The 11,322-nt window shown below is 29.9% G+C and overlaps 2 protein-coding genes across 2 annotated transcripts; both read left to right on the top strand.

Annotated features, from left to right (window-relative positions):
• The first annotated feature begins 4,715 nt into the window (after nucleotides 1-4,715).
• LOC112711199 (protein SIEVE ELEMENT OCCLUSION B-like) lies at nucleotides 4,716-10,489 on the top strand. Its single transcript, XM_072203165.1, has 6 exons — nucleotides 4,716-5,069; nucleotides 5,344-5,433; nucleotides 6,680-7,104; nucleotides 7,201-7,292; nucleotides 8,116-8,586; nucleotides 9,561-10,489. The coding sequence occupies exons 1-5, from the start codon at nucleotides 4,797-4,799 to the stop codon at nucleotides 8,127-8,129; spliced, it is 894 nt and encodes a 297-aa protein (XP_072059266.1). The 5' UTR covers nucleotides 4,716-4,796; the 3' UTR covers nucleotides 8,130-8,586; nucleotides 9,561-10,489.
• Nucleotides 8,323-10,250, top strand: LOC112709306 (protein SIEVE ELEMENT OCCLUSION B-like). The gene is made up of 2 exons (XM_025761200.1): nucleotides 8,323-8,586; nucleotides 9,561-10,250. Exons 1-2 carry the CDS (start codon nucleotides 8,323-8,325, stop codon nucleotides 10,248-10,250), a joined length of 954 nt encoding a protein of 317 aa, XP_025616985.1.
• Nucleotides 10,490-11,322: the final 833 nt, after the last annotated feature.

The raw sequence follows: 11,322 nt of genomic DNA, 5'->3' as shown, positions 1-11,322 counted from the left end.
ATATATTAATATAAATAATTATATATATATATATATATATATATATATATATATATATATATATATATATAATCACGCCATCTTATAAACTATGAATTGAACTTACTCAAATTTAAACTCGATTTATTTAATATATAAACTTAAATTATAATTTAAATTCAGCTCAACAAATCACGAATTAATAACTTGACTCTTTTGCTAGTTGCAACAGAACAAGTTGTAAGAGAATAAACTAAAAACCATAACTATCAAAATTTTATAACTACTAAAATTCATTACTAAAATTTTGTTAGAGATTGATATCCATAAAAAAATATTGGCGGCTAACTTTTCTAAAATTATTAGTACTTGACCAATGAATGCATCTAAACGTTATTATTGAAATATGAGTTAAATTTTAAAATAAATACTCAATTCAATCTCTATATATTTTTTTATAAATAAATTAATTCTCAAAAAAAAACTTACAATTTGATCTCCAACCATATATAAAAAGAGTAATGCTAGAGAACTAAAAGGGTATCAACTAAAAACCAGCCAAATATTTTTGGGTGAATCTAAAATTTCTACGAGTTAATATATATAGATGTTTCTTCTGCTAAGTATTAAAATATTGCTTTTTCATGCTAAATGGATGTTCTTTTATATATTTTTCGAATTTCTTTGTATTACAAATGTGAATGTCTCTATTTCTTTAAGAATTTCATAATTTTTTTTAAATTTTATAGATATTTAATTATTTTTTCTAAAATATAACTGGATATTTTTTTTTGTTAAGTATTAGGATGTTTTTTTTCATATTAAATAAATGATTTTTTTTAATAACACCCGTAATGACCCCACTTCATACTCCCTAAAAACACAACCTTCAGAATCCATACTCTCCCTTCAACTATGACCAAGCTGATCCAATATTCCAACCGGCTTCATCGGCTTCCTATGCACCAATTTCCTGCGCCGCGGCACAGTGCAAGTCCCTGGACCTCTCCGAGTGCCGTAGCGAAACCTGCCTCCAAACAACAAGGAAGGAGACCATTACGCTCGGCTCTGTTTCAGTCCCCAATGTATCGGCTGCGGCCACAACAACGAAGGCTTGTTCGTCAGAGCTGCTGGCTTGCTCAGTCTCGGAGGCGACCCGTTGTCTTTCCCACCTCCATGGCTTCTCAGGCTGTTCGCCCGCCCTCGAAATTGCCGCCGCCTTAGGGTCGAGCTCAAGTTCAACTCCAACTGCAACAGCGGCTCTGGTAACACATCTGGTTCACGAAAGGGAAGCGATTCTTATCGACAGTGGCGAATCCGACGAACCAGATGTCAGTGATAGAAGAGGAGTGGGTCACAGTGGGGAGGCTGAGAGGGCCTGACGGTGAGAGAGAGGGGTCTCTATGTGTGATTGTTGGAGGTGGGTAGGTTAATGTGAGAGAGAAATGGAAGATTTTTATAGGTTTTAATTAGGTTGACCTAATCAATTTTAAATTTTTTAAATTTTGAATTTAAAAAATTTAAAATCAATTAATTATTAATATAAATTAATGTGGTTTTGTTTAGTTTTTGCCTAATAATCTCTTGGTTCCATATACTTTTTCATATAAAAAATAACATAGGTAGACACATTAGCACGGCTCATTTTAGTATCCTACTTTAAAAATTATTTTGTCTTATTTTTTTTCTAATTATGAAGACCAAATTGTTATTTTGTATTTAGACAAGTATTTTCCTAATTCGTTTCTGCTTCCAACGAATTACATGCTTTCTCGTAGTTAGTTTTTTAATTCAGCGAATTATATAAAAAAAAAAGTATAGGTAGACAATAAAACAGGTAAATAATGTGAATAAAAGAAAATAAAAAATAAAAAATAAAATTATTAATTAATTATTTTAAATTTTGAAATTTAATAAATAAGGATTAACAATCCAATTTAAATTTAACTTCCTTCTTCTATTTGTCATTTTCAATCCGGAGAAGCACCCCTAGTGGCGTTTCACTTCTCTTCTCTCTGATTTGACGCCACCCAGCCTCCAGCCAACGCCCCCATTTGTCCACTGACGCCGTGTGAACGTCTGATCGCTCCGTGCATAATCTTTCACGTTGTCCATCCACCTGCCAACCCTGCACCTTTTGCAGCCCTGCCTTTATTGTTGCAACTCACCATCACCGTTGACAACAACGACAACCACCTCGATGCCAACGCATTGTTGAAAGCCATGTAAAATTTTCATTCCGTTCTTGCCTCTCACGACTTCGACCGCAAGATTTCATGGTAGTTCTCGCTTTTTTTCTTCCCTTCTTCCTCCACCATCTTCGCCACGAACCTCACAACGCCGCACAATATGGATTAAAAGGCTATGTCTACAGCAACATGCTGGACGTACAGTGGGAAGGCATGCAGCGGAAGTTTTATATACGCATATGAATGTTTATTTTTCATGCAAATGAGATGTTTATTCTTATTGTAAATAGGATGTTTGTTCTTCATATAAATGAAATGTTTGTTTTTAATATAAATAGGATGTTTGTTCTTCATGCGAATTGAATGTTTGTTTTTAATACAGCACTCGAGGTTGGTGACGGTAGAAGATGGCGACAGTGGGGAGGGAGTTTGGAATAGATGAAAGTGTAATTAGAGTTAAAAGGGAGGGAGAAAGTTAAAATTTCCAATGGTAGAATTAAAAAGGATTTTTTAAAATTGATTTAGGGTGTTTTTTTTCAATTTTCAGTGAGCTAAAAAATTAGTCCATTGTTCACGTTGTTCAAAATTTTCATTGTCTACCTAATAAAATCTTTATATAAATTTGTAGAAGGACAAAAATATAACTTGTTTGTAATTACAACATTTGGATAATATTGGGATGAAAATATTTTATTTAAGTAAATTGTCTAAATTTTATTATAAAAATACGTCATGGTTAAAATATGATAAAATTAGGGGTGTTCATGGTCCGGTCTGGTCTGACCTAAAGATCCGGTCCGGTTCTAAACCTTTTAGGGGCTAATTTGGTATAATTTTACTGGGTCTAGGGTCAGGTAAGAGTCTCAAAAATAGACCTGATCATTATTTTGGGTCAGGTCCAAGCCATAACTCGGGTCACCCGAACTCGGGTCACCCGAACTCGGTCGGGTGGCCTGGTCATCATATACAATTAATATTTTGTGTTATTAGTGATGGATGATGGCTATTCTTATGTGGAATTTAAGTATTGTAAACCTTAATATTTTGTGTTATTAGTCATTATAAGACTATAAGTTAATGTTTTATATTTAAAATGCATAAGACTTTAGACTAATGCATAATATTGTGTTATTTGTATTAATTTAAATATTTGGTGTTATTAGATAATATTAGTATTGATTGTCATTATTCTTTAATTTTAGAGAAGGGTTGGTTTTTATTATATTTTTCTAAATGAATTTTACCATGTTAAATAATGGTTGTAGTCTTGGAAATTTGGATATTTTCACCATGCTAGCTTACAAGAAGGTAATGATAATGACCCGGTTTTCACCCGGTGTTTATCCGGTATAATTGTGGTCCGAAAGTGTGTAAGTTTCATTGGGTCTAGGGTTGGGTTTGAGTATAAGAAACAAGCTCGGTATATATTTCGCGTCGGGTCTGGGTCACATCAAACTCGGTTTCATCGGCCCATGAACACCCCTAGACAAAATAGTGAAGCAAGACAAAAATTGACGAAAAGAGGAGTAGCATAAGACGGAAGAAGAGAATGATAGCGGAGATAGTGATAGTAAGAAATATTGTAACGAGGAGGAGGATTGGAATTTGATTGAAATGCATATATTTTGAAGGGAATGAAAAGTGAAGTGACAAATGTTGAACGAGGGTCATTACACCATATCCGGCAAATAGTTAGCAGCGATTATGCAATCGATTAGCAGCAGTTTTTAACCGCTGCCGAACGAATAGCAGCAGTTGATAATTCGTTAGAGTGTGGCTAAACTTTTAGTAGCGGTTAATAGTAACTGCTGGTATATAACCGCTGCTAAATAATTTGAGATTTTTAATCTAAAAATAATCTATTTTTGCTAAAATAATTTTATCAAACATAATAAAAAATAAATAGATCAGTTTAACCTATTAGGTTGGGTATAAATAGTCTAAATTATAAAATTATAACCCGTGAACAAAATAAACTTGAACGGAATAACTCATCTAATCCACGAATTTATACGGTGCAGACGAACTCTATTTGTTAATCCTATTCATAGCATTTTGTACTTGTATACATAGTTGGAATTCTTTTGTAGTTAAATCGTACGTAATGCTTAATTTTCTAACTAAGAAAGCTAGAGATACATCGATTTTACAGTAAAAGAATTTTTAGTAATAACTTAACGAATTTTTTCACTGCTCTTAATTATTGTTTAAATATGTGAAATCTAACTTGGCCTTTCGGTGTGGTGAAAGCTAGAACTATTTTCTTTAATTTGGCGTAGCAATAATCACTAATTACGATTAATAATGAGAAAAGTTGCTTTGCTGAATGAGTGAAAGCTGAACCTGAGAGTGTGCCCACTGCCGATAAATGTACAGTGATATACAGCAAATCATAAGTAGACAGAAATATAATAGTTATAATTGATTAGTAAAATAATTAGCCACGAGGTGATTTTTTAATAGGGGTTTGATTTGAGGCGTGACCACTTGTCATTTTGATGCATACTTTTGAGGCTTATAAATACGGCCAAGTTATGCTCCTAGCATGGCACAACAACATCACAAACAACAGAAACCTCTGAATCCTAATAATCTCTTCTTTAATTTCATCTTTCGAGTTTTGTGAATATGGCCAACCATCTCAAAAAGCCTGCTTCGCTTCTTAGCGCTGCTGCTTCTGCTGTAACAACAACCGCTTCCGCGGCTGTTTCGGCCACTGATTCTGGTGGTTTGCAGGTGGCACAACTGAACCCGTTCAACGTGGGTGATGATGTCATCTCTCAGAACATCATCGGCATCCACGACGCTCAGGCCGTAAGACAAGATGTTGATTCTCTTTTCAATGTAGTGTCCAACATTATTAGGAGCTCAACCAACATTGCTGACTCTCTTGACCTCAAGGTCGCAATTCTTCTCTATTCCCTCATTTCATAGAAAAATATAACGAAATAAAAATATCTATATGGGTAAAATTATACAGAAAATTATGTAAGTACTTTCAATGCAAATTATAATTCTTGTACTAATTTATTAGCTAAATGTCAAGTTGCGAATAAATACTTATAACAAATTATTTTGATTTATGTGGCATAAATTAATCGATAAATTATTTTATTTACTTCCAGAGTAACTATACTTTTCCTTCTCATATATATGTTGTATGCTGATATTGCAGCAAGTGAAGTCCGTTGATTTGGTAGAAGACAACGTTCCCCAATCTGCTCTCAAACCATCTTACACTCTCCTTAAAGAGATTGCCTGTCAGGTTAACTTAATACTCTTACCAATTTTTCATAAAAAATTTATGGTGTAAACTTTATAATACTAAATTTTTAATTAAGTTAACAAAAAGGAAATATTGCTAAAATATTTGTACATATATTAATTAGTTCAGAATTTATCTTTTAAAATTATTTATTTAATTTTTTGTCTGTTACTAAACTAAAATTTTGTATATAGTATTGGAAATTTTGATTGTAATATCTTAAAAAAAAATTAAGGATTCGCTATGTAAATTGATAATTAACTGAATTTAGGTTATTTTTATCAAATGAATTGATGAAATATATTTTTTAAAAATAATTGTCTGTATTATCTTTTTGAGAAATAAAAATAAAAATAAAACATTTATTATACATTAAAATGAATATAATATCTTTGGATAGAATGTGAAAAGGAAAAGTATAGGTAAACAATGAAAATATTAAACAATATAAATAATAAATATATCGAATGTTTATTTACTAATGTACGGATGATTATTTTAAGGGGGATGCTTCCATAAAGATGCAGAAAACGTCTTTTTTTAAAGATATTTTTTAATAATTAAAATTTAACACATATAATAATTTAAATTATGTTATTTTTATCAAAATTAGGTCAGAAAAATTAATTTGATAAATGAATAGTGAATCAAATTTTGAATATGTCTAAATTAATATTATTTTTTATAAAAAATTACTACAATACCCCTATTATATAAAATGATTAAAATACTCTTATTATATATATTAATTTTGAAAATTCTAAATTCTAGCCCTTTTTCTCTATTGTTATAAGGTTAGAATTTAAAGTTTTTAAAATTAATATATATATATATATATATATATATATATATATATATATATATATATATAATAGAGATATTTTAGTTGTGTTTTATAATAGGAATATTATAGTAATTTTTTATAAAAAATATTAATTTACACCAATTCAAAATTTAATTTATTAATTTTTGTGCTAAACTGATTTGTCCACTCTAATTTTAATAAAAATAATATAATTTAACTGATTATATGTGTTAAATTTTAATTTTTAAAAAACATCTTTAGAAAAAGACGTTTTTAACATCTTTATTTAAGTGGCTCCCTTATTTTAATATTAAAATTTAGATAGTTAATTTAGAGGTATGATGTGTTTTAATTTGATTGATAATAGTTCATATTATTCAACAAAATCATTCTCCATGTGAAAATCATAAGTGACAAACATTTTCCATATGATTGAGACAGATGACATGTCATTCATTCAACACATGGAACGCACATGAGTCAGTGGTAGCGATTCTTGAGAAGTTGAAGAGCTACACTTGGGATGCTAAGGCAGTGATAGCACTCTCCGCTTTCGCTTTGGACTATGGAGAGACATGGCGGCTGACGCTGACGCAAGCGAGCAAGAAGGAGAACGCACTTGAGCTGCATGTGTTCAGGCTTGCACAAGAGGAGAAGAAGCCGAGCCATTCGAATTCAGATCTCATAAGCACTTTGGTTGACAGAACATTGCAACTCATAAATGGTATCATCACTTTGGAAAAGTTCATTGCCAACAAATCATACACTCCAAAGGACCTTCCAGCTCTCTTCAAAGCTCCTCGTGATCTTTACACTTATTGGATTCTTCTCTCCCTTCTTGCTTGTGCCAATCAATTGTCTCAATTGTAAGACATGCCATTATATATATGTTTTTATATTTATATTATTATTGAATCTATAAATTAAAAGACTAAATATATTCGCATATATTAATATTTCAGGGAATGGAACATCAAATCTGAAGTTGTTGCGAGGCTCAAAATTGTTCTCACACAACTAAATGCTGATTTAGACGAAATTAAACGCCAAAAAGGTTATCTACATATTTATAATTAAAAAAAAAGGCAACTTTTACTGTGTGTTGCAACGAGAAAATTAATTACATACTAACTCAGATTTTTCTTTATATTATTATTGCAAAGGCATTGGAAGATTTATCTTGGCGTTTTGATGCCTTCAGAATTCCTTCAGGAATTCTCGAGCTTTTGAAATCTCTTATCTTTTCCAAAGATGTTACTCAGCTTGAAATTATCAACAGTACTACTAAAGAGTTGGTTGGTGTACAATCAATAATTAGAACTATAAAAACAAGTTCATGAAAAGTATACAGTGTAACGTTTTAAATTAAATATCCTATTTCAATCCTAAAAATATTTAAACATTTTAGTTTAATCTTAAAAAAATTTTAAATTAATTTAATATTATCCTACCTTTAAATTTAATTCAAATAATTCACATATTGAATAGCCAATAACATTTGATTTTAGTATGTCAGTAAAATCGATCTACTAACTATCACTAATATAAAAATTTTTATTTTGAATTTTGATGCATTGATAATTAATTGTTAGAATTTAAAATTTTGTACCAAAAAAAATTGAGGTAAAAAATTTTACAAAAAAATTAGATTATGTTTTTTTAACACATGTGAAAAGATATAACTTATCTAGTAACATTTATTAATATTTACATCATTTATACGGTTTACTTTTAGTTGAATTTGTTTAAAATTTTTTACACAGAAATAAGAATTTAAAATGTTAGAGACTAAATTAGAATTTGACCAAAATGTTAGGAACTAAAATGGTACTGTTTAAAAAAAAATTTCTCTAATTTTGTCTGCTAATAATGGACAGGTTACTCTACATGAACTAAAAACAAAGAATTTATTTTTGTTCATATCTGGGCTTGACAACATTGAAGATGAGATTTGGTCTCTAAAAGCCATATATAATTCAATCAGCAATGACAAAGACAAGAAGGATTATAAAATTCTTTGGGTGCCTGTTGTGGAAAATTGGACCAATGAAGCCAAGGAAAAGTATGAGCATTTGAAGTCTTTGATGCCATGGTATGTGGTGCAATACTTCTCACTCATCAAAGGTTACAAACCGTTGCAAGAAGAATGGAATTACACAGGTAAACCTATTGTGGTGGCGGTTGATGCTCGTGGAAAGATTATAAACAAGAACGCATTGCACTTGATCTTTGTGTGGGGCATTTCAGCCTTCCCATTTAGAATTGAGGACGAGGAAAGAGTTTCCCAGCATTGGAACTGGCTTTGGATTGAAGCATTTAAGATTAATGCTGATATTCAAAAATGGGTGGTAAGAACTACCTTTTAATCCTTAGCTTGCTACTTATTATTTGCATATAGTGTGTATATCATGGCTCACAGAATAGAACACCAAAAATAAATAAATAAATAAATGAGATTTTTAGTACTTATAAAAATACTTTTTTAATTTTTTGTAGGTATAGACCATTTTTTGTTTTAGTCTCTTAAAATTAAAATTAAAATGTTTTTATGTTAGTCTTTAATGTTAATTTATTCCATTAAATACTGATACATGGCAAGATACATCACATCACCGTACCGTTTAACTTGTCACATTAGTGCTTAGGAAAGCAAATTAATTGTAGAAACTAAAATAGAGAATTTTAAAATTTTATTGGTCTTAAATAAAAATAACAAAGATTTTTTATATGAACCACAAATTTGTTTAAACAAATTTTAAAAAAATATACACTTAGGGTTGTATTGTTTTATCTTTATAAAATAATAACTTTACAAGTTGATATTTTTAATATAACTGGAAAGAAATTGAAAATAAAAAAATTAATATTTACTGTTTGTAATACAAAATAAGTTAAAAAACAAAAGAAAATTATTTTTCTTAAATTTTGAGTAATTTGTAAAATTTATACAAATAGATCGAACTATTTTTTAAAAATTGTTACTCAATAAATTTAGTTCGAATATTTTTTATGTGAAAATAGCTTGAACATTTTTAGATACATCATTTCAAATATTTAACTAAATTGTTTAATATAATATGTGATCGCACTTGAACAATTATTTTTGCATAAAAATATTCCAACTATATTTACGTGAGAAATATTTTTAAATTAAAAAAATAAAATAGCAGAGGCATAAGCATAATTAATAAGAATGCATAGAGCTATATAACATCTTTACTACATGTAATTTTACATTTGACGCTTTTGTCTAATGATGAGTATATTATACTATAGTCATATATAATTCATCAACAATAATAGTTACAATTATATGCATCAGAGGCAATACAATGGGTACGTTTTCTTCTATGGAGGTACAGACATCACATGGACTCAAAGGTTCGGCAATCTTATTGAAGCTATGAAAAAGGACCCCGTCATCAAACAAACAGAATCATACATTGAACACTTCAACCTTGCAAAGGTTGACATAACAACTCAAACCAAGTTTTGGTTTAACATAACCAACTCATTCCTCAGCAAGACTCAAAAGGTTGACTTTAACCTTGACTCCACTCTCAAAGACATTCAAACTCTTCTCTCCATGAGAACCGAGAGGGGATGGGCTCTTGTGAGCAAAGGCGAGAATGTAATCTTAATTGACTTCAATGAAGTGATGATGAGTGTGGTGGAAGGCTTCGAAAACTGGCGAACCAACATATCGATGTCGATAAGCTTCGACATTGCTTTTAAGGACTACTATGATCATGTTAGGAGAACTGTCCCTCGCCATTGTCTCCATTTTCAACTGGAGAACATTCGCTCCGGCGTTCCTACTGCCTTCAATTGCCCTGATCCGACATGTGGCCTGAAGATGGAGATTGAGTCTGTTAAGTACAAATGTTGCCACGGCATGCATTATGACGAACATGCAACCGAAAATGGTTCACTTGTTCCTATAGCCACCGGTTCCTTGCAGACAACCAATGAATATGTTACCACCCCAATGTCCAAGAATAAATTTACTTAACTATATGGGTTTTTGTATAACTAATCTTCCAATAAAGCAGATTATGTGTTTGGATTATTATGTTTTATCAATTAGAGTTTGTGCGAGTCTGTCAATGGCATGCTAAGTCTTAGTGGCTTCATGCATATATACCCCATAATTTGTACGCTTGCTATGTATTTATATTCAATGAAATAAAAATTGGGTTGTGCACTGTTAAAATCCTAATTGGCTAACTTCCATCTATGGTTCATGCATAATTTGCGGTGTTCTTTTTTTTTTTTTAGACAATTTTTTTAATTTTAAAACTTTTTGTTTGGTGATAAATACGTAAAAATATAAATTTTTTTATTCATCAAAATCAATTATTATGTAGTAAAATGTTTATAATATTAAAAAAATCATATTAAAATGTTACTTTTAATTGCAATATATAAAATATAAAATAATTAAATTTTAGCTTATATTATTTGATAAATAATCTTATTGTTTTATTAAAAATTGAAAACATATTAAATAACTATTTTTGTTAAAGTTGTTATTATATAACATAATTTTTATCCAAATATTTGCAAATATGTATTTTGTTTGAAATATTATATATACCATATGGAAATATATATTGAACTTCTTTTCCCAATTTTTTAAAAATAAAAATGTTTGAAATTGTTTTATTTATTGTCACATTCTAATTTAAATAGTAACCAGCACATACAGAAAGTTCCCTTATATGGTCCTTGGAAGATCAGGACTCACTAAATCAACAAATATTTATTGTAGGCTAGCATATATATTGGATTTGGGTGAATATATATTTGTATTTGAAAAAAAATAATAGGACGACTATAAGATGAGTTTTGTAACTTAGCGAATAAATAATATATCTATAAACTATATATAGGAAATAAAAATTAAATTTTATATTGAAGTGTATATATATATATAATTGGAAATAACTTTTGATATACAATGAATAACTCTATATTAAAAGGGAGTTCAAAGTTCTTATCCAGAATCAATATATATTACACACCATGTACGTACACAATTATACATCTAAAGATTCCAGGACGACTATAAAATAAGTTTTGTA

The sequence above is a fragment of the Arachis hypogaea genome, chromosome 9, assembly GCF_003086295.3.
Source record: "Arachis hypogaea cultivar Tifrunner chromosome 9, arahy.Tifrunner.gnm2.J5K5, whole genome shotgun sequence".
Lineage (NCBI taxonomy): Eukaryota > Viridiplantae > Streptophyta > Magnoliopsida > Fabales > Fabaceae > Arachis > Arachis hypogaea.
Note: the sequence above shows the minus strand (reverse complement) of the source record. Positions and strands in the feature narration are given on the sequence as shown.